The 24150-nt window shown below is 38.5% G+C and overlaps 1 protein-coding gene across 6 annotated transcripts; it reads left to right on the top strand.

Annotated features, from left to right (window-relative positions):
• The first annotated feature begins 1093 nt into the window (after positions 1-1093).
• LOC115433948 (NACHT, LRR and PYD domains-containing protein 3-like) lies at positions 1094-23481 on the top strand. 6 transcript variants are annotated; one of them, XM_030155550.1, is made up of 13 exons: positions 14353-14384; positions 16190-16282; positions 16367-16489; positions 17811-17909; positions 18187-18285; positions 18438-18485; positions 18657-18726; positions 18847-19051; positions 19243-21043; positions 21129-21302; positions 21752-21925; positions 22344-22390; positions 22496-23481. In XM_030155550.1, exons 2-13 carry the CDS (start codon positions 16209-16211, stop codon positions 23032-23034), a joined length of 3453 nt encoding a protein of 1150 aa, XP_030011410.1. In that variant the 5' UTR covers positions 14353-14384; positions 16190-16208; the 3' UTR covers positions 23035-23481. The 6 variants fall into 6 exon arrangements, with proteins under 6 accessions (XP_030011402.1, XP_030011410.1, XP_030011438.1 ...); XM_030155567.1 differs by having other exon boundaries at positions 14357-14384; positions 16193-16282; XM_030155542.1 differs by lacking the exons at positions 14353-14384; positions 16190-16282; positions 16367-16489; ... (8 more) ...; positions 22344-22390; positions 22496-23481 and adding exons at positions 1094-1132; positions 3452-3563; positions 3640-3762; ... (7 more) ...; positions 9878-9924; positions 10422-12163.
• The last annotated feature ends 669 nt before the right edge of the window (positions 23482-24150 follow it).

Below are 24150 nucleotides of genomic sequence, written 5' to 3'. Positions count from 1 at the left end.
AAATTACTATAGATTCTTATATTATGTCCCTTCCTGGGCTCCGCAAATTCTAGTCACTCAATCATGCTTTTTAGTATGATGGTGTCAATATGTTTATGCTATTTTTCAACCTTAACAACTCAAATTCACAGATATAATGAAGAAAAACATCAAATCTGTGTACATCTGAAAACCTACCTGCTCATGATTTTGCCCAACACTTATTAAAGATGTATTGTTGCAGTTTCACACATATCCTGCATGGATGAAAACACAACATTTCAACTATGTCAAAGCATAAGCCTGAAATTAAGCCCCCCCCCCCCCCCCCCCCCCCACACACACACACACACACACACACACACACACACAAAATCAGCCAGTTACAAATACATAACATCATTTGTCACAATGCTTGACACATCCCTCTGACTGATGTAGTTTGGTTTGGTCATATATATCTTTATAAAATAAGCAAATAGTAAATAAAAAATGAATAATGCATAGCAATCAGTGAATTTCATAGAGGATAGAAGCCTTCTGTCCGCTAGATCAAGATAAAAACAACTGTGAAACAAAAAGGTTTGCTTAACTTTGTTGCAAATAAATGAAGTAAGATGCAGGAGGAAGAGAATTCAGCTGACTTTCTAACCATCACTTGTTAAAATCGCTCTGTGACATTTCCCAAGTGAATAGTCTTCATTAATTCAGGCCGTCATCACCCAAAAGTCCGCTGAAAAATCAAAAGACTTATTCACCTCCACATCTGAAAAACAAGACTTTGTCCCTGTTCTCTTCTGAAAGAACATGAGATGGTTGAATTAGTTGGTTGGTCAGTCATGGGAAAACTTAAGCAACACTGCCATCTACTGCTCACCATCATTATCATCATCATCACTAAAAGTTAGATGTTTACATTTTAAGGCTGTAGAAGCCTATTACATTTTTCAATTTTTTTCCCCTTATATTAAATTGTATTTATTAGTACATATAAGGTATTATATTGTGTTTTCTGCTTAAGTTATTGTCTGATATGATTTGGATGATCAAATATACATTTTCTTGCCCCTCCTCCAATAAGTGTCATCTATTTTTCACTCAGCCTTCACTTTCATTCTCACCTACGACAGCGTCGGGACGCAGCTTCATGAAGGTAATAATTTAAGTTCTTCAATTTAGTGAAGGAATAAAGTGGAACCGCCCGCTTTAAGACTGATGTAGGAGGAGGAGGAGTATAGAATAGGCTAAAGGTGGATTTGAGTGAACAATATGCAATAAAATTATTTAATGACTAATATTGCGCGGGGAGGGGTCATGTTACTGAGGCTGTTATGTTTATCGGATGATGATGTGCGTCATTTGGTTTTAACGGTATGAGACGGAAGACATGGTGTTTTTATTTATTTTTTTATTCATTTATTTATTTATTTCGTTCTTCGGAATAGACTTGACCGACTAGCTTCTCAAAACAAGAATCACCCATTTCCACTCTTAAACTCATCATTATGTTGCATTTACGGCATAGAAGAACTATGTAAAAAAGTCTGGACTAGTGCACTGATGCGTTCAGGAACAGCTTTTTTTCAGTGTCTATAAGAAATTGCAGCTTTCTTATTTTTTTATTTTTTTATTTTAATTTCCATTTAATTTCATTTGAACAAATTTTGTTGCGAAGTCTGCTACAGTATTTGAGCCAAGCTTCTCTTTAATTTAATACGCACATTCATAATTTTAATATAACTAAAGCAAATGAAATCGCAACTTTAATACAACAAGCGACTTTTTTTAACGAGGCTAACCACACTTCTTAACATTTAAACGGGTGTGATGGTGGGGTTATAGGCTAGTTTATTTAGTTAGTTAATTCTTAGTGAATAAGCAACCTTAACAACCCAAATTTACAGATATGACTAAGAAAAATATAAATCATCTGCCTGTGAAAGTCTGAAAAAGTAGCATACTCATTATTTTGTTCATGATTTATTGATGATGTATTGTTGCAGTTTTCCACACCTCAAACATATATGTAAACAAACATGTATACTGTGCACTTGTGACGCAGCTACAAAGAGATCCATGCACAAACTGGTGGTTGCTTATCGTCGGCTTCCTGATAAAACCTGCTATGTGACTTTTGGCAAATTTTACAGGAGAAAAAAAAAATCTGTTTACATGACGGAAACTGTGAAATATGAGAAAAAAAGAAAAAAAAAATCTGTTCCTTTAATGTTGGTACTTATGGTGAAATGTGAACAACTTTCACAGTAGACTGAAATTTGAAGCTGTAATAGGGGAGATAGCAGGTTTTTATTCCTAACCAAAAATGTCACTTAGCAGGTTTTATCAGGAAGCCGACGGTATAATGACTCGATGAGGATAGTTTCAAGGCATTATAGTGCCAGTCAGATGTTTGTGGATTGTGGTGTTCGTGCTGTGCGGTTCCAATACGGAATTTTATTTATTCATTCATGTGAGTTACAAAATTATCATACTCAATTGTACAAGCCCTGGTCTATCCCAGGAGTAGTTGTGTAAGGTTTACATCTCACTGGCGATCGAGTCTTTATGTATAAGTAATATATGGATTAATGCAATTTCTTTTTTTATTGTGTATATATTTATTTTATTCTATGCATCTAGTTTTTGTGTCCTTAATAAAGCTTGAATGAAAACATAAAAGATTTTAATTATGTCAAAGCATTAGCCTGTAAATAAATACAAAAAAAAAAAAAAAAAGCATTAGCCTGTAAATTAAAAAGTAATGAATTCAGCCAATTACAAATTCGTAACACATGATCTTCTTGTGAGAATCACCTTCAACTGTAGGACTTCCTATCTGTAATGTGGCATTCATAAGTTAGGTCAAACTCTCTTCATCTAATAGTGAGATTTCCCTTTTGGAGTTTGTTGATCCTTTCATAAAAAAACTGCTCTTTAACCACTATAGGGATATTTATTGAAATAAATTGAAAACTATTGCAATTTTGGAGTTTTCATGTTCTTTTTCATTGGACTTATTAAGCACTCTGGAGAACAGTCTCGTGGTCAACAATAGTGATAAACATGTGCTGATTACGGTCTGTGAATAAACTTCAGTTTGGTTTTTTTCAGCAGTTGTCTTCCTGCTAAAAGTCAAACAAAACAAATGGGCACGCTCAGTGAAACCTTGCAAAATAAATTGTGAGTTACTTGTTTGTGATACAAAGGATGAAGGGTGAAAACCCGATATTCAAAATCTCTCTGGTGGGACATTTTGGAGACAATTTGACAGATTAGTGTTGCTAAAAGACCCACATTTTTACGTTTAAATTAATTTTTGCTTTAGTTGGACCATAAGGGATTATCCAAAACAAGGAGTTACTTTATATTGAAATAAATGTTGGAATGGCAATCAATTAAAGTCTGACGGGACATTACTGTGTTTTGACCCATCTGTTAAAGGATGGACTCATGATTTGTTCTCTGTTCTCAGTGTTTCTTGTCTCTGTGAACTGATGTGGATTTGGCAACATGGATCAGTGTGAGGAAAAAGAGGAGGGAGTCTCTCCCTCTAAAAGCACTGACAGCCCCATCAAAGCTCAAAGGTAGGATGAGGATCTCTAACCGTCCACCATTATTCTCCATTTAACACCACTAAATGATAAATGATATTATTGACAGTCCAGGATCTGTACCTCACCTTGAACATGGATCTCAACCTGGATCTGGACCCGTTTATGTGCCCTTTAAAAGTGAATATTTCATGGATCACCAAATGATTAATAAAGATGAATGCATTTCACAGTAAGTCAGAATCAGGTCATTTTACCGTACAGTTTTTGTAAGCAATGCAGAAAAGATTTCACAGAAAACATCACCTTAAATCCTAAGCTTTTCAGTATCAAATATATTGTTGAAACATTGTTTTGCATGACAGCATCCCACCCTCAAAGTGTAGAGGTGATTGCTTGTGTTACAGTTATAGTTGTAACAGTCTAATTATGGGAACTAAATCAAATAAATCAATGATAAATTCCCAAATTCAGTTTTCAACTGAGACTGATGCTGCAGCTAAAACTGAACTACAACACACCAGAGCCATTTCCCACCATACGTTTGTGATTAGTTCAGACTTTATTCTACAGCTTCACTGTCTGATTTAGATGCAATGAAATTAATAAACATGGTACAGCAGCAAACCAAACATGCAGAATAAGATGCAGAATCTTTGTTACTTTATGATCAGTTAATTGTTTAACTACTTTTTATTATTGTTCTGACAATTAAAACAGAAACAGCACATCTCTCATCATAAGACTTAGAAGCTTTTTTCCGTAACCGGTCATGCAGACATTTACTTCAGGAATTGTGGGCTTGTGCAGATACGCCCACATTTCCTGTAGAGGCTTGTAGCTCGAAAACGAAAGTTTCAAGATTAACATGTGAATTAGTGTTTGAAAGAAAAGAGTCACAACAATTTGATGTAAAAAATTGTTGCTAAATTGTTGTTTTTTTTTTTGTTAGTCAGCCAGTGTTTGTGAATGTGGTGGACCCGCTGCATTTGTAGGTTTTTAATTCAACATAATCAAACAATTTACATTAAAATACTCAACAGATGTTTACTTCATCCCAATTATAAGCAATATAAAAAGCATTTATGTTTAATATTTGCCTTTGGCCTTTGCTAGATCACATTTACGAATTAAAGTGCTACTTGTTTTTAGTTGTTTTTGTTTTTTTTATAAAATGTAATAGAATCAAAATATGAGAAAGAAAAATTCATTAAAAAGTAATTACTCATAGTGTTTCTTTTAATAAAAAATGAAAACGGGTCCCACAGACCCAAACACTTTACAAGGGTTTACGTAGTATGGCTGCTGTAATATTGCAGTATATTTTTGGTTTAATAAAGTACACTTGCCCTCTCTATATTTGTATGACAGAATCCATCAGGGAACAAAATCCTCGAAACATGAACCTGAACCCAGTTGTGTGTCCCTTCGGAGTGACAACTCCATGCCCATAGGACGAGATTTTAAAGGACTGCAGTAAGTAAAAATATAAGTTCATAATGTAAGACTGTCCAAATAAGACTGCATAATGCCTAGTGGTAATAATCTTTATTTTTTATAATGAGAGTGCAACAGACTTTTTCCAACTGCTGTTTTTTATTGTACAATTATGTAACACCCCCTATTCAGCTTTAACTTTGACCTTGTCCTGCCTTATGTGACCTTGTTGTGAATAGGATGTTGGATAGAGCTGTTGGTATTAAAGTGTCTAATAGAATTATAACACATGATGTGGAAGCTCAAAACAGGTGCAAAATGAGCTGGTAACTGTCAGTCAGATCACCTAGACAAAAAATGGTTTCACACAGCAGGGAGTCATAGGTTATTGTTTATATCCAGAAAGGTTTACCAGTTTGTGTTGGTGTGGTCAGGTATCATGTGAGCTCATTGTTCCTGGTCTGTCCACAGATCGGAGCAACCGTGCTTAGAGATTCCCAGTGGTCAACAACATCTGGCTCACCTAGACGACATATTTAGGGTCTGTACATGTACAAGGACTAATTCTACCACTACATTTGTTTTATTCACAGTCATTTCTCTTCTTTATGAATTTAGTGCCATTCATACTGTATTCTGTCCCAGACGCTAGAGGAGAACATCATTAGTTTTGCAAGGAACGAGCTGAAGAAATTCCACAAGGTTCTGAGGACAGATTACTCAGAATACCAAGAGAGTCTGACAGAGGATGACGAGCAGAGGACAAGCAGAGACGCTTTTCTAAAGATTACAATGAATTTCCTGAGGAGGATGAATGAGGAAGGCCTTGCTGACCACCTACAGAGCAGTAAAATGATTTCACTAATGATTTAACTATACGGTGGAAACAATTTAATTTACTGTCTGATGATTTTATTTGCTCTCAGTTCATTCAGGTACTCTGGCTGAAGCTTGTCAGCGTGAACTGAAGTTTAACCTGCAGCAGAAGTTTCAGTGTGTGTTTGAGGGAATCGCTAAAGCAGGAAACCCGACCTTTCTGAATAAGATCTACACAGAGCTCTACATCACAGAGGGAGGGGCTACAACAGTGAATGATGAACATGAAGTCAGACAGATTGAAGCAGCATTCAGGAAACCAGACAGACCAGAAACTACCATCGCATATGAAGACATATTTAAAAGCTCAGCTGACAGAGATGAACCCATCAGAACAGTGATGACCAAAGGAGTGGCCGGCATTGGGAAAACAGTGGTGACACAGAAGTTCAGTCTGGATTGGGCCGAAGAAAAAGCCAACAAGGACATAGAGTTCACATTTCCACTCACCTTCAGAGAGCTGAATGTGCTGAAAGAGAAGACCTTCAGCTTAGTGGAACTTGTTCATCATTTCTTTCCCGAAACCAAAAAAGCAGGGATCTGCAATTTTGAGGACTTCCAGGTTGTGTTCATCTTTGACGGTCTGGATGAGTGCCGACTTCATCTGGACTTCAAGAACGCTCAGATCTTGACTGATGTGACAGAGTCCACCTCTGTGGATGTGCTCGTAACAAACCTCATCACAGGGAACCTGCTTCCCTCTGCTCTCCTCTGGATAACCACACGACCCGCAGCAGCCAATCAGATCCCTGCTGAGTGTGTTGACATGGTGACAGAGATCAGAGGTTTCACTGACCCACAGAAGGAAGAGTATTTCAAGAAGAGATTCAAAGATAGGAAACAGGCCAGCAGAATCATCTCCCACATCAAGAAATCCCAAAGCCTCCACATTATGTGTCACATTCCAATCTTCTGCTGGATCACTGCTACAGGTATGGAGGGTTTCTTTAAAACCAGAGAGGGAGCACAGCTGCCCAAGACCCTGACTGAGATGTACATCCACTTTCTGGTGGTTCAGGCCAAAGTGAAGAACATCAAGTATGATGGAGGAGCTGAGACAGATCCACACTGGAGTCCACAGACCAGGAAGATGATTGAGTCTCTGGCAAAACTGGCTTTTGAGCAGCTTCAGAAAGGCAACCTGATCATCTATGAATCAGACCTGACAGAGTGTGGCATCGACATCAAAGCAGCTTCCATGTACTCAGGAGTGTTCACACAGGTCTTTAAAGAGGAGAGAGGCCTGTACCAGGAAAAGGTGTTCTGCTTCATCCATCTGACTGTTCTGGAGTTTCTGGCTGCTCTTCATGTCCATCTGACCTTCAGTGAGACTGGAGTCAATCTGCTGTTAGAGGAACAAACAACAGCCCAAACGTCTGAATGTACAGAGATGCACCTCTACCAGTCTGCTGTGGACAAGGCCTTAGAGAGTCCAAATGGACATCTGGACTTGTTCCTCCGCTTCCTACTGGGCCTTTCACTGGAGACCAACCAGAGTCTCCTACGAGGTCTGTTGACACAGACTGGAAGTAGCTCACGTACCAATCAGACAACAGTTGAGCACATTAAGAAGAGGGTCAATGAGAATATGTCAGCGGAGAGAAGCATCAATCTGTTCCACTGTCTGAATGAACTCAATGATCGATCTCTGGTGGATCAGATCCAACAGTACCTGAATTCCGGAGGTCTCTCTACAGATGAACTGTCTCCTGCTCAGTGGTCAGCTCTGGTCTTCATATTACTGTCATCAGGAAAAGATCTGGAGGTGTTTGACCTGCAGAAATACTCTGCTTCTGAGGAAGCTTTTCTAAGGCTGCTGCCAGTGGTCAAAGCGTCCAACAAAGCTCTGTGAGTACAGAGGTACTTTAATTTATCAGTATAATTGTTTAAAAATGCTTTATTTTTCAATTGCTCAATCTCCTGTTTCTCTCCAGGCTGAGCCTCAATAACCTTTCAGAGAGAGGCTATGATGCTCTATGCTCAGTTTTCAGTCCTGGTTCATCTTGTCTGAGAGAGGTTGACCTGAGTAACAATAGGCTGCAGCATTCAAGACTGAAGTTGGTGTGGGGTGCGCTAAAGAATTCAGACTGTACACTGGAAAAACTCAGGTATCTCAGTGTATTTCAGATTCATGACTCAAGTAAATGTGTCATGAAAGCCTGTTCCATTATACAAGTCAACATGCGCAAGTCCTTGAGCTCATGTTCCCTTTTTGTTCAATCCAAAACAGACTCCTCCTTATATGAACTGAAGTGTATGTATTAACTGTTCTTCCACAGATTGAGTTTCTGTAACCTGTCAGAGGGTAGCTGTGACAGTCTGTCCTCAGTTCTCAGTTGCCCTTTATCAACTCTAAGAGAGCTGGATCTCAGCAACAATGACCTGAAAAATGTGGGAATGAAGCAGCTTTCTGCTGGATTGGAGCATCCATACTGCAGATTGGAGATTCTCAGGTCAGGATTCAAGTTGGTTGTTGAAATCTTCAAATGCACCAAGTAGATCAGTTGGTAATTTTTGCTGATAGAGTTGTAAGACAGAAACTGGACTAAATAATATACTACCGTACTTTCCAGACTATTGACTGCACCTGACTATAAGCCACACCTACCCAGCAGCAGTTCTATTTCCTTCTTCAACAGCCAGATCAATTGTTAGCCTGAAAACATAAATTATCACATTATTTTTGAGCCACGGGTTCACAGCGTGTGGAAAAAAGTAGCGGCTTATAGACCGAAAATTACGGTATATAGCGTAGTCAAACTCATACTGAGAATACACATCTTCAATGAACGCACGTGATGTTTTCTGTCTGCAGACTGTCAGGCTGTCTGGTCACAGAGGAGGGCTGTGCTTTTCTGGCCTCAGCTCTGATCTCCAACCCTTCACATCTAAGGGAGCTTGACCTCAGCTACAACCATCCAGGGGAACTAGGAAAAGAGCTACTGTCTGCGCGAAAGGAGGACTCACACTGCAGCCTGGACGTTCTCAGGTACATATTATGTGGCTGCTATCACAGAAGATGACAAAACAGCTTCTGTGGATCAGATTGACTTGATCTCCATGTTTACATGATAATAATAATAATAATAATAATAATAATAATAATAATAATACATTTTATTTGGTTGCGCCTTTCAAGTCACCCAAGGTCACCTTGCAGACAATAAAAAGCATAAAATAACAACATCACACATAATTAAAACAAACATCAACCTAAAATCAAGTGTAGTGTACAGTGTCCAGTCAAAGTGAATAGGCCAGTTTGAACAGATGGGTTTTGAGTTTGGATTTAAATGTTGTGATGGAGTCTGACTGTCTTATGTGCGGGGGGAGGGAGTTCCAAAGTCTGGGTGCCAAGTAACTGAAGGCTCGGGCACTCATAGGGCTGAGGCGTGGTCTCGGGATGGTGAGTAGTCCAGTGGTGGTTGAGCGGAGGGTGCGGGAGGGGCTGTACTCTTGGAGGAGGTCGCAGAGGTAAGTGGGGGCTAGAAGATTAAGAGTTTTGTATGTGAGGAGGAGGTTTTTGCATTGGATGCAGTATTGAACCAGGAGCCAGTGAAGTTGGATGAGAATAGGGGTGATGTGGTCACATGATCTGGTGCAGGTGATGATCCGGGCGGCTGAGTTCTGAATAATTTGCCGTCTGTTGGTGAGTTTGGTGGAGAGTCCAGTGAGGAGGGCGTTGCAATAGTCAATGCGGGAAGCGACAAATAAGTGAACCAGGATTTTGGTGCTAGATTGGGACAATGATGGGCGGAGTCTGGAGATGCTGCAGAGGCAGAAGAAGGCAGTCTGGGTGATGTTTTGAATTTGAGCTGTAAATGAAAGTGTGCTGTCCAGTGGGACACCGAGGCTCTTGACTTGGGGGAAGAAGGGGACAGGGAATCCTTCGATGGTGATGGGTGGGGGTGAGGTGTGTCGTGATTTGATGAGGGTGGATTTGGAGCCAATGAACAGGGCCTTGGTTTTATTACCGTTTAGCTTGAGGAAGTTCCTGCTCATACATGCGGCTCTTACCTTTCTCGTTCTTTCAGGGTGGAACCTAGCGGAGTCCAGTGGTTGACACAAGGTCTGCAGAAGTGTAAGTATGAAGATGAAGACACTGTGAATTAAACAAGATGAGAATAATTGAAATATACATATTTTGCCCCTAAGAGAAGTCAAGAGTTAGAAACAATAATAGAAAAGGAAATTTGATAATGTAAAAGCTACCTGTTTTACTAATCTATTATTCAATAGAAGTAACAAAAACTCCAAGTGTACATTTTCCACTTTCCAATCTCTTAAATGCAAATGTTTTCTGGTTTCTGTCCTCCTCTGTGACAGTAAACTGAGTATCTTTGGGTTGTGGACATTTACAAGACATTTGACATTTGAGGATTCAATCTTGGGCTTTGGGATACACTGATTAACAATTTTCACTGTTTTCTGACATTTTATAGCCCAAACAATTAAAGAAAAAAAAAATCAGTAGATGAATCACTGTGAATAAGTGTGAGTTGCAGCCCCACACTAGAGTTACAGTAAACTAACCAATCACAGATCAATAACAGCAGTTCTAATGCGACTTCTTTTCAGATTTCTGTGATCTAACAATGGATCCAAACACAGCCAACATATTCCTCAAACTGTCCGACGACAACAAAATGGTGACGCGTGTGAAAGTGAACCAGTCGTATCCTGACCATCAGGACAGATTTGACTACTGGAAACAGCTGCTGTGCACAACCGGTCTGACTGGTCGCTGCTACTGGGAGGTAGAGTGGACTGGATGGGTTTACATATCAGTGACTTACAAAAGGATCAGAAGGAAAGGTGGTAGTGAAGAGAGCTTGTTTGGAAAGAACAATCTGTCCTGGAGCTTGAGGTGCTGTGATGATGGCTACGCTGTCTGTCATGATAACAGAACCACATACCTCCATCTTTCCTCCTCCTCCTCTGGGAGAGTAGCAGTGTATGTGGATCATCCTGCTGGATCTCTGTCCTTCTACAGAGTCTCCTCCGTTGAACGGATCCACCTCCACACCTTCAACACCACATTCACTGAACCTCTGTACACTGGGTTTTGGCTCTGGTCAAACAGGTCCAACATCTCCTCAGTGTCGCTGTGTGGTCTGTAAGATGGAGAATCTCCTCCTGTGAAGAGAAACACCCTCACTACTGATAAAAATGGCCCATCTTTGCCAAGTTATTTGTGAATACTGGTCTGAGATCCACAAACATATTCAGAATGTGTTTTCATTTGTTTTGTTTTTTTTTTACCATTTGAAACAATACATCTTGGTAATGTTGCATTGGATGACTTATACCAGAAGGACAAGAAACTACTCTATATTTTTAGTGGCAGCAAACAAAAAGTCATTATAAGGAGATGGCTTAAACCTGAACCACCAACAAATGAAGACTGGATTGACACTGCTCATGGAAAAACTGTCTTTTTCACTCAGATTACAGAAGGACACATTTTACAGATTATGGTCAAAATGGTTGGAATATGTCAAGCCTGTGAGATCAGATTTTTTGTAAACTCTGCTATTTGACTCATTACATGTACACTTATCTTTTTACCTACCAAAAATTAAGGAAACAAGTGTCCCATCCCCATTTAAGTGTTTTGATTTTCTTTGGTTGACATTGTAAAAGAGCTAAAAACAAATAGAAAAAAAGCAATAGTTTTGTAAATCTTTACATTGTATTGTGGTCTGGATCTACTTTTTCAATAAAAATGTTAATATATGTATAAAAAAGAGGTCCATCTACCTCACCATATATGTTTATATCTATGCTCCATTACATTTAAAGCAGAAATCTCAAGAACAGGTTGAGAGAATGTTTTAAAATTGGCACAAACATAACATTCAAAACAACCTGGGATGAAAAACTGCTAATCTTAAATTAATCTACACCTATGATCTGAAAATGAAATATTGAGTCTTATGTTCATTATTCTTTAATAACACTTGTAAGTAAGGGTTAATAACAGGTTTTAGAATTCGGAGTGCTCATGATTATTAAGCTTGTAATTTTGGGTCAACACCTCTTTTTTTTTTGTAACTTAAATCTTTATTAAGTGTTATGCAGAATTGTAACAGTAACCAAAAAGACAAAGACAAACAAAAGAGAGCCCAAAAAACAATAACCCAATGAAAAACAAACAAACAAACAACAACAAATAGAACAAACAAGAGCACAAATAAGTACAAAAGAAAACAATGTGCCCGGGTAGCAACAGTCAGTCTGATGATTTTGTGTAAATATTATATTCCATTTATTCCACTTTTTTTTTTTTTTTATCTAGTTCTGGTTCTTGCAGCCTCAGTCTGTGTGTTAATTTTTCCATTAGAAATAGTTCTTCAATTGTGGATATCCACTGGTCCTTTGATGGAATGGTTGCCTTCCCCCAGTTCCTTGTTATAGTTTTTTTTTGCAGCTATTAAGAGTATTTTCACCAAATATTCGTCCTTTTTAAGAATGGTAGTGTCCCAAAAGGTGGTCAACATAGTGGAAACACATCATTTGGTTAAAATTTCAATATCCTGGTAGTATCCTGATATAAACTGCCGCACCCATTTGTCAGAATGTTTAACCTCTAAGCTTCAAGTCGCATTGAGTCTCCAACTGTTTTATTTCCAGTACATCACATGTACGAAAAACAAAGATTTGGTAGCACCAGAAAAATCTGGTCCGTGTGTGTTGGTTGAGCAGGCTACATGTAGTAAATCTAAAGTCTGCCAATGCATATCTGCATCAAAGATTTAAAAGAATAACTGGACCAAGTTGGAGAGCATCAATATTGTCTATTACATAAGACCAACAGAAACAAAAAGGATTCTGAAACAATTTCCAGTAGTGGGTCAATCAGGGGTAAACAGGAATGTTGAAGATAATTATGCAAACTTTTGGTGGTGCTTACATTTAAGCATGTTCAGAAATATGGGTCAAACATTGTATATAAAGCCTGGGATGTAGCTATATTTACAACTTCTTGTTTATAACCTCGTATGTATCATGGGAGCTGTACTGTGTGACCTTAAAGCTGTGGTATGTCCCAATGAATGTGTCCAAAGAAGATGTGGTCCTGTTTCCAGGATGATGAGGAGAGATATTCTATGCTTATTGTTGCAGTTACTAGAGCAAACAAGCGTTCTCATGTGTGTCCTTTGTGCAGAACTTGTCTGACTGGTCAGTTTCTAAGTGTTATGATGATTGCATTGTGTGTGTCTTTGGGCTGATGCTCCTTTTGCAAAAAGAGACATAGAAGTTAATGTACTGTAAGTATTGCAGCTGTGCTTTCACAAACAGGAATTTTCACGTCCTTTGTTGTGAAAAATCAATTACAACAGACTGAATATAAAGCAGATATTATGTCAGCTCTGCACGGTTCTCATAACCCTGAACACTAACACTCTGTCTAGTCACAAAAAACCTTTGGACACTAACTAAATGACACATTTCAACTATATGTAACCATCATCATAACAATAAATAAACCATTAAATTTGTAAACATGTTGTCTTATTGTAAAAATTTATATAGATAGATATTAGTTTAATAGATTAATAGATATCTGTGCCTCCATGGACACGACACAAGCATAAACCCGTACCAACTGATTTGCCATGCTTAAAAGTAAAACATATGTTAAAAAAATTCTAAAAACATTAGGGCAAGAGATGCAGCTCACAACTCCACTCACAGCAAACATTTTCCTTCTGTTTTTGCTGGTTGAAATAGCTAATCAATAATCAATAGTCTATGGCAGATAAATAATTCCCATTTGTTCAGGTATTGATGTAGTTTAATTTATGTCAGTGAAAATCCAGTAGATAAACCTCATTAAGATGAATATGTTAAGACATGTTTAATTTATGTCTTTATAAAATAAACTAACACTAAGCAAAAAATTAATAATGTGTAGAAACCAGTTAATTTAATAGAGGATTGAATCCTTCTGTCTGTTAAATCAAGATAAAAACAATTTTGAAATAAAGGAAATTGCTTAAGTTTGTTGCGAAAAGATGAAGAAGCAGGAAGAAGAGAATTCAGCTGAGTCTTTCCATCTCTTGTCTAATCCCTCTGTGACATTTCCCAAGTAAACAGTCTTCATTCATTCAGACCGTCATCACCTATAAGTCTGCTGAACAACCAAAAGACTGTTTTTCGCCTCCACATCTCATAAACAAGACCTTGTCCCTGTTCTCTTTGAAAGAACATGAGATGGCTGAATCAGTTGAGCCAGTCATGGGAAAACTTCACCAACACTGCCATCTACTGCTCATCATCATCATTAAAAGTTAGATATTTACATTTTAAGGCTGCAGTAATCTATTGTTTCTTTCAATATTTTTCCTTATCTTGAATTGTATTTATTAGTACATGTATTTTATTATAATGTGATGTAAGCTTAAGCTACTGTCCGGTATGATTTGGATTACCAAACATGCAGTTTCTTGCCCCTCCCACAATGACTGTAATCTAGTTTTCATTCAGCTTTCACTTTCATTCAGTCCTACTACAACATCGCCACAAAGCCACTTAAAGGTAAAGCTCATACTAGTTGCCAGTTTGTTTGTTTTTTTCTGTTTGTTTGTGTAAACCAACATTAATTTTAGTTTTTGTCACTTTATAAACTTTGTGTAGGAATAGAGTGGAACCGTTCACCTTAAGACGAATGTAAGAAGAGGAGTAAAATAACAAAAGCAGATTTGAGATGCACTACTATGTAATGACTAATACTGAGGGGGAGGGGGTCATGTTATTGAGGCCTTTGTTTTTCCTCTGATGATGATGTGTGTCATTTGGCTTTAACTATGAAATGGGCGAGATGGTGGGAGTTACAGGGTTTTTTTTTGTTTTTTGTTTTGTTTTTTTTTTTTTTTTTTTAGTTAGTTAGTTAGTTAGTTAGTTAGTTCTTCGGAATACACTTTGTTTGCCAAGTCAAGAACCACTCATGTTACATTTATGGAATACAAAAACTATGTACACAAGTCTGGACTAGAGTACTGTTTCATTCGGGAACAGCTTTTTCAGCGCCTGCGACGATAGCAGATTTCTCATTTAACAGGATCTTTTTATATTTTCAGTTCCATTTAATTTAATATGCATGATTTCATCAGTATAAGTAGTACAGAATGAATGAATGAATGAGTGAATAAATGAAGGAAGGAAGAAAGGAAGGAAATAAGGAAGGAAGGAAGTATGCTCAGGCATGTAGTCACTGTACTCAGAGACTGAATTTCTTCAGCAGCAGTGATACTAACATGTACCGTTTTGCTTTTCTGTCATTATTATGACTTAACTATAGGAAGAGATAATTATTATTATTTTTACTTTACTTTACCAGGTAAAATCAATTGAGAACAGCTTCTCATTTGCAATAATGACGTGGCAAGAAGCCCCAACAGACAAAAACAGTGACAAAACAAAACAAAACATAACAAAAGAAAAATAGATAAAAGAAAACAGTACAGATAAATCCAAGACTCGCAACCAATAGTGAAGAGACTATGAAGTTAAAAACAACATAAATAACTACTAGAGTGTATGGGGAGAGAGTAGAAGAGGAGAGTCAACATGTACAACAGTCAGCTATGGAATGTTGTAGTTTCTGACACACACATCTATTTGCAAAAAGGTGTGCCTGATCTAAAACAACAGTGAATAAAAAAATGAGATAAGATTTGCCAACCTATGAGCTCCAAAAAAGATGTTTATTCACCACAGTGATGTTTCCGGCATCGGCCCTTCATCAGACCGGCCCTTCAGGTTGTGATGATCTTATCTCATTTTTTCTATGTCACTATAAACTACTTATCACCTCATACCTGTCAAGGAACTATAGATGAAAATGAGCTTTCTCTTAGCTCTATTTCTAGTATATGTATCGTACACTGCCTCTGCAAAAAACAAAAAACAAACAAACCCTGAACTACTGAAAAAGGAAATGGCCAACCCAGATATGTTTTCTTGACACATTTCAGTTTCAGGAATCCACAGCTGATGAGTCACAGGCTCAGTAAAGGCCTTCTTCATCACATGAGCTCAGTTATTCATTGAATATCCTTCAATGGAAAAGTTCACACTACCATGAAGCCGTAAAAGCTGCTTACTGTAAAAATTTGAAATACAACTCACACATTGTATTTTACAATACTCATTCTTCATCCAGTGGTATGACAGTATCTACAACAAGTATGAACAAACTAGTATGTAGTTATGACTTGATGTTTCCCCATCAGTCCAAAGAGTGTCACTGATAGAAATAAGAGGTAGTGAGTGGAAAGGCAGCTTCTTTTTGTTTTGTAAAGAGCTGTTGATGTATGCTCTGCTTTCACTTTCTATTTGAGCTGAACTGGACTGAACACCATGGATCAGTGTGAGGACACAGAGGAGGGAGCCCTTCCATCTAAAACCACTGACAGTACACCTGAAGCTCTGAGGTGAGATGAGGATCTCTAATTGTCCATCATTATTCTGCATGTGAGAGGTCAATGTTAGAACACTTATGATGTCATTATTCACAGTCCTGGACCTGGACCTGACCCTGAGCATGGATGTAAACCTGGATCTGGACCCAGCTGCGTGTCCTTTAAAAGTGACCAATCCATGGATCACAGGATGCTCTTTAAAAAAGGATGCATTTCACAGTAAGTCAGGATTAGGTCACCTCATCAGCAGACTGAAAAACATTTCAACAACAGTCTCTCACTAATGGTCAGAGTGAATCTTTGCTGTCCTGAAGTAGAAAAATGTTTTCCCTGAGATACAGAGAGGAGGATGACCCTCCTTTAAAACCTCAGACCATCCTTTACAATGTGAGCCCGGATGTCAAATATACTTAAAATAAATTAATTAGAATGCACCTAAAAATATAAGTTTGATGACATTACCAGAAAATATTAAGTATTGTCAACTCATTTGTAGATATAGTTGAATGTGGCAATAGACTGTAAGTTATATGGATTTAAATTAATACGTTTTAGTTATGACTACACCTCTTTTTCTTTTGACCATGTAAATTGTCAACTGCCCATGCATGTCCGGATATGCCAGTCTCAGTGCTTTCGGTCAAAGAGTAGCTGCTATTAGAGTTTTGATGCTTATGCAAGATACAAATCAAAAAGTTAAATTACTTCCGCCTATCGATGATTGTTTGTTTTAACTGTGAGAGGAGAGTTATGTTTAATTGTCCACCCGTTCCATCAACCTGTTCCACGTCCAGTTTCTCTTAGCTAGGTGTCCCCTAGCTGACTTGTTACTTTTTTCAGTGGGGGAGACTGTAAGCCTGGATAAGTTGAGTTTACTCAAAAAAAAAATTGAGAAAAGTGGTTTTCTTAAAGAAATTAAATGATAATTAATGAACTTTTAAAGTACATTTAATTTAAATTGTCATAAAATGTAAGTTAAATGTACTTTAAAAGTTATTTAATCATTGATTAATTTTTAAGGCAACCACTTTTCTCAGTTTTTATTTAAGTAAACTCAACTTTGTTTGTTTATTTATTTATTTTGAATATTTGTAATTAAATCAACAACAAAAGAATTATATAAAAAACAAAGTATTTATAACCCCCCACTCCCTTACTCCATCATTCACCTACCCTAAATTACTATGTCAGATTCCATAAGCAACTCAAAAATCCTCACACATCAGACTAAATTCTGACTATGCATAAAACACAAAACTGCTGTCCATATCAAGGATAGATTTATCCAGGCTTACAGTGATAAAGCTCATGTCTAACTGTTCATTATTATTTTCCTATTTAGAACTCAGCATAAAACTGTAGCCCCGTTATTGGTGACAGAGTTGGTCTACTTTTACACAGTGTAAATAAATGAATTCATCAGCACAGTTTAAGACCAAGCCTGCTGCTAAAGGAAATGGAGCTAGAGCATTTCAGATCTTAACACTACTCTTCATCTCAGAGTTAATCTCTATAACAACTTCACCATCATTATTCATAGGCCTGGACCTGACCCTGGATCTGGGCCCAGCTGTCTGTCCTTGAGAAGTGATGAGTCCATGGATCACCGCATACTTTTTAAGAAAGGATGTATTTCACAGTAAGTCAGCATCAGGTCACTTTATAATATATCAGAAAAGTCAGAAAGCAGTTCACAGAGAATGGCAGCTCATTAACCTACACACGTGGTTTGGTTTCAAGATGCATCTTCATGTGAACTACAGTTAATAAACAAATAAATGAGTAAATTAGTTACTTGAAACAGTTTTTAATCAAGCCAGATGCTACAGGAAACAGAGCTAGAACACATCAGAGATTTAACACTGTACTCATTGTCAAATTTCATTTCCAAACAACTGCACCATCCTTATTCACAGGCTTGGACCTGACCCTGGATCTGGGCCCAGCTGTCTGTCCTTTAAAAGTGGTGGGTCCATGGATCATCGAATGCTTTTTAAGAAAGGATGTATTTCACAGTAAGTCAACATCAGGTTGCTTTATAATATATAAATTAGTTCTTTAACACAGTTTTTAATCAAGCCAAATGCCACAAGACAGAGCTAGAGATTTAACACTGTTCTCACTGTCAAAGTTTATTTCCAAACAACTGCACCATCATTATTCACAGGCCTGGACCTGACCCTGGATCTCCACTGGACCCTGGATCTGGACCCAGGTTTGTGAAACATTCAATGATGCATTCATATCATAAAAAGTATTTATTTTGTGGTGACTACAATATTAATTGGTTAGATAAAAATATAGTAAATAAAAGACAGAACTGATGAGAGATACAAAAAAAAAGTGAGCATGAACAATTTAATTGCTGTTGATGATTTGTTCTCAGAGTGGAGGAGCCAAAGTCAGAGGTTCCTAGTGGTCATGAGCTGCAAACGTCTCTCGACTCCATATTTATGGTCGGCACATGTTCAATAACTATATAGTCATCTCTCCACCTCATGTTTTGACATCTGGATGTGAATTTAATATTTGTGTCCATGGTTTGAATTTGTTATTCATATTGTATTCTCTGCCAGACCCTGGAGGAGAACATCATCACTTTTGTTAAGAATGAGCTAAAGAAATTCCAGAAGGATCTGACAGCAAATTACCCAGAAAGCTTAGAGAGTCTGAGGGATGAGGACGAAGAGCAGAGAAAGAGCAAAGAGGCTTTTCTGAGGATCACACTGAACTTTATGAGGAGGATGAATGAGGAGGTATTGGCTGAGCGTCTGCAGAGCAGTAAGTCCATAAAATCACAATTTGACAAAAAATCAGTATATGACATTATTAAAAATATTTTTTGGTAGATAAATAATCCTAGTAGCTTCCCAGTGAACTGTTATCACTACAGCTGACTAGCTCATTTTGTTTTTCCTCCAGTCAATTTTCATTAGTTTAATGTTCTACTAATGCTTTTCATTTGCTCTCAGTTCATTCAGGTACTCCGGCTGAAGCTTGTCAGCGTAAACTGAAGTTTAACCTACAACAGAAGTTTCAGTGTGTGTTTGAGGGAATCGCTAAAGCAGGAAACCCGACCTTTCTGAATGAGATCTACACAGAGCTCTACATCACAGAGGGCGGGGCTACAACAGTGAATGATGAACATGAAGTCAGACAGATTGAAGCAGCATTCAGGAAACCAAACAGACCAGAACCTACCATTGCATGTGAAGACATATTTAAAAGACAAAAAGCTGACAGAGATGAACCCATCAGAACAGTGATGACCAAAGGAGTGGCCGGCATTGGGAAAACAGTGGTGACACAGAAGTTCAGTCTGGATTGGGCCGAAGAAAAAGCCAACAAGGACATAGAGTTCACATTTCCACTCACCTTCAGAGAGCTGAATGTGCTGAAAGAGAAGACCTTCAGCTTAGTGGAACTTGTTCATCATTTCTTTCCCGAAACCAAAAAAGCAGGGATCTGCAATTTTGAGGACTTCCAGGTTGTGTTCATCTTTGACGGTCTGGATGAGTGCCGACTTCATCTGGACTTCAAGAACGCTCAGATCTTGACTGATGTGACAGAGTCCACCTCTGTGGATGTGCTCGTAACAAACCTCATCACAGGGAACCTGCTTCCCTCTGCTCTCCTCTGGATAACCACACGACCCGCAGCCGCCAATCAGATCCCTGCTGAGTGTGTTGACATGGTGACAGAGATCAGAGGTTTCACTGACCCACAGAAGGAAGAGTATTTCAAGAAGAGATTCAAAGATAGGAAACAGGCCAGCAGAATCATCTCCCACATCAAGAAATCCCAAAGCCTCCACATTATGTGTCACATTCCAATCTTCTGCTGGATCACTGCTACAGGTATGGAGGGTTTCTTTAAAACCAGAGAGGGAGCACAGCTGCCCAAGACCCTGACTGAGATGTACATCCACTTTCTGGTGGTTCAGGCCAAAGTGAAGAACATCAAGTATGATGGAGGAGCTGAGACAGATCCACACTGGAGTCCACAGACCAGGAAGATGATTGAGTCTCTGGCAAAACTGGCTTTTGAGCAGCTTCAGAAAGGCAACCTGATCATCTATGAATCAGACCTGACAGAGTGTGGCATCGACATCAAAGCAGCTTCCATGTACTCAGGAGTGTTCACACAGGTCTTTAAAGAGGAGAGAGGCCTGTACCAGGAAAAGGTGTTCTGCTTCATCCATCTGACTGTTCTGGAGTTTCTGGCTGCTCTTCATGTCCATCTGACCTTCAGTGAGACCGGAGTCAATCTGCTGTTAGAGGAACAAACAACAGCCCAAACGTCTGAATGTACAGAGATGCACCTCTACCAGTCTGCTGTGGACAAGGCCTTAGAGAGTCCAAATGGACATCTGGACTTGTTCCTCCGCTTCCTACTGGGCCTTTCACTGGAGACCAACCAGAGTCTCCTACAAGGTCTGTTGACACAGACTGGAAGTAGCTCACGTAGCAATCAGACAACAGTTGAGCACATTAAGAAGAGGGTCAATGAGAATCTGTCAGCGGAGAGAAGCATCAATCTGTTCCACTGTCTGAATGAACTCAATGATCGATCTCTGGTGGATCAGATCCAACAGTACCTGAATTCCGGAGGTCTCTCTACAGATGAACTGTCTCCTGCTCAGTGGTCAGCTCTGGTCTTCATATTACTATCATCAGGAAAAGATCTGGAGGTGTTTGACCTGCAGAAATACTCTGCTTCTGAGGAAGCTCTTCTGAGGCTGCTGCCAGTGGTCAAAGCATCCAACAAAGCTCTGTGAGTACAGAAGTACTTTAATTTATCATGGTAATATTGTTCTGTATTTTTGAAACTTACAAAACATTCTTTTATGCCTCTCCAGGTTGGGCGGCTGTAACCTTTCAAAGAGAAGTTGTGAAGCTCTGTCCTCAGTCCTCAGCTCCCAGGACTGTGGGCTAACTGAGTTGGACCTCAGTAACAATGACCTGCTGGATTCAGGAGCCAAGTTGCTCTCAGTTGGACTGGAGAGTCCACATTGTAAATTGGAGACTCTCAGGTGAGGAGGCATCATTAAACTGTTACCTTCTGTTTTGTAGATCAGTCTAACCAGTGATGTGTTGTCTAGGTTGAAAGAATTTTTGTACCAATTTTACTGTGTTGCCGAGACTTAATACGACAAACCACAGCAGACTGGATTTTCATGCAGTCAGCAATCCTTTATTTGTGCACAAAGAGGAAGTCAAACATGCAAAGCACTCTGCAGAGCTCTGAATAAGGAGTTTCCTGAAAAGCAAAAGTGTGTGTATATTTTATACTAAGAATCGGAAGTATGTGTGTGTGTGGATTACCATGTATAGAGTCTGCATATTCCCGCCTGCACATTCAAGCTGTGAGAAAGAGAGAAACTCACTCAGACTGTATGCTCCAATGTTGTCCTGAACAGAATCAATATTGGTGTTCATTTAACATTCTGAGATTATTTGTGTTGATGTTTTTTGACTTCAGACTGTCAGGCTGTCTGATCAAAGAGGAGGGCTGTGCTTCTCTGGCCCTGGCTCTGAGATCTAACCCTTCACATTTGAGAGAGTTGGATGTGAGCTACAACTATCCAGGAGAATCAGGAGTGGCCCTGCTGCTTGGTTCCCTAGAGGATCCAGAGTGGACACTGAGCACACTCAGGTATGGATTGAATCACTTCAGCTACAGATAATGTGTGAAACGGTAAGTAGGGCAGAAAGGAAGCTCTGTCAGAAGTACAGCCAAAGGGAAAAGGAATTGCTTAGTGGATTTTAAAGCAAGGCAAATTTATTTGTATAGTACAATTCATACACAGGGCAATTCACAGTGCTTTACAAAAATGGAAAAGAGAGAATTTAAAAACACACAATTACAATCAAAACATAATCAATAAAACATAAATTATATTCAATTAAAATAAAGTAAAAGAGAAGAATGCAGATGGAACCCTTTCAGTTGTTCTATGCACAGTTGAACTGAGCCGTTTTCAGCCTGGACTTAAACACTGTCAGAGTAGAGGACAAGAAGTTTATGTGGATCAGAAGGATGTAATGTCCAAGTTTGCTTGTTGCTCTTTCAGGGTGCACCCTTCTGGAGTCCAGTGGTTAACACCAGGTCTGAGAAAGTGTAAGTGTAAATTTCATTCTATTCATTAAATTGTCACATCATCACTATGTCAGTAGATTAACTGATCTCAGATCAATAACAGCAGCTGTGATGTATCTCGGTCAGATTTCTGTGAACACACACTGGATCCAAACACAGCGAGCAAATTCCTCAAACTGTCTGACAACAATAAGAAAGCGACACGTGTGAAGGAGGAACAGGCATATCCTTATCATCAAGACAGGTTTGACTTCTGGCCCGAGTTGTTGTGTAATACTACTCTGAAATCTTATCGCTGTTACTGGGAGGTCGAGTGGAGTGGAAAGGTTGATATTTCGGTGGCGTACAGAGGAATGAAAAGGAGAGGAGACAGTGGCGACACGTTGTTTGGAGAGAATGATCAGTCTTGGAGTCTGAGATGCACTGTTGGTCCTTACTCTGTCTGCCATAATAAGAAGAGGACAGTGCTTCCTCTTTCCTCCACTGTCTCCTCTGGTAGAGTAGCAGTGTACGTGGACCAACCTGCAGGATGTCTGTCCTTCTACACAGTCTCCTCTGATGACCTGATCCACCTCCACACCTTCAACACCACATTCACTGAACCTCTGTACGCTGGGTTTGGGTTCTGTCACAATGAGTCCATCATTACTGTGTGTGGTCTGTAGGATGGAGTCTCCTCTGGTACCTCATCTCTGATCATATCAACTACACCCTGATCAGACAGAAGGCCATGTTTACTGTAGCCAGATATGTTTACTACAATCCCAAATCCAAGTTGGAACAGGTAAAATGTAAATAAAAAGAAAATGCAATGATTTACAAATCGCATAAACCCATATTCTTAGAAGTGAAAATGGGCAAAGGTTCAACAAAGAAGCAAAAAACTGTACATATTTTGCACATTTACCAATGTAAATACTTTAAATAAAATATTCTGAGAATTGGGAAAAATCTATGTGCAGGAATGAAGCAAGTGCACTGCTAGAAGAAGGGTTATTTTATTTCATTTTATTTTATTTTACCTTTATTTAACCAAGAAGTCCCACTGAGATTAGGAATCTCTTTTGCTTTTCTGGCCAAGGTAGCAGCCATACAACGTCCATACAACATAAAACACATACATGATAAACAATTAACGATAAATCACAATAACAACTATTCAACCATAATGGCATCAAGAAAAACAGTGACATTCCTCCTTTACTGCACTCTCCATGATACTTTTAAAATTATAAACAGAAATGAAAGTATGTAATTTTACAGTTTTTTGAAGATTATTCCAAACGGTTGAAAATATCTGTACTCTTTGCTTTGACTGCCTTGGAAATGTATTGTATTTTAGAGTATTGTTTACATTGTTAGTAATTGTTTATTCCATTAAAACGTTATATCTGATCAAATATCAATATCAATAAATGGCTTTTCATCCTTTGATTAATAATTTTGTCAGTTGACTTTACTCCTTTTGGTGACTTTCTGCTGATTTAGAGAAACATATACAGCATAAAAGATTAATTACTTTTCATTCATATTTATTATTCACATTCACATTAAGTGTATTCAGTAATACATTTTTGGCATTTATGTGCTTTTTACCTCCTCTGGGGACTTTCCTCTCAGGTTTTTACTCATTAATTCTAATTTAGCTGATTCAGTTTAGCTGATATATTGCTGGTGTTGGACATTTTATACACACTGACATTTTTAATTTTAATCAACTGGTGATTTATTTGTTGAGCTTTTGGCTATCATGACGAAATAAACAGTTCGCAGTAAGCATT

Source organism: Sphaeramia orbicularis, chromosome 2 (assembly GCF_902148855.1).
Source record: "Sphaeramia orbicularis chromosome 2, fSphaOr1.1, whole genome shotgun sequence".
Classification (NCBI taxonomy): Eukaryota; Metazoa; Chordata; class Actinopteri; order Kurtiformes; family Apogonidae; genus Sphaeramia; species Sphaeramia orbicularis.
The sequence above is the reverse complement of the archived record's forward strand: the minus strand, read 5'-3'. Positions and strand labels throughout refer to the sequence as shown.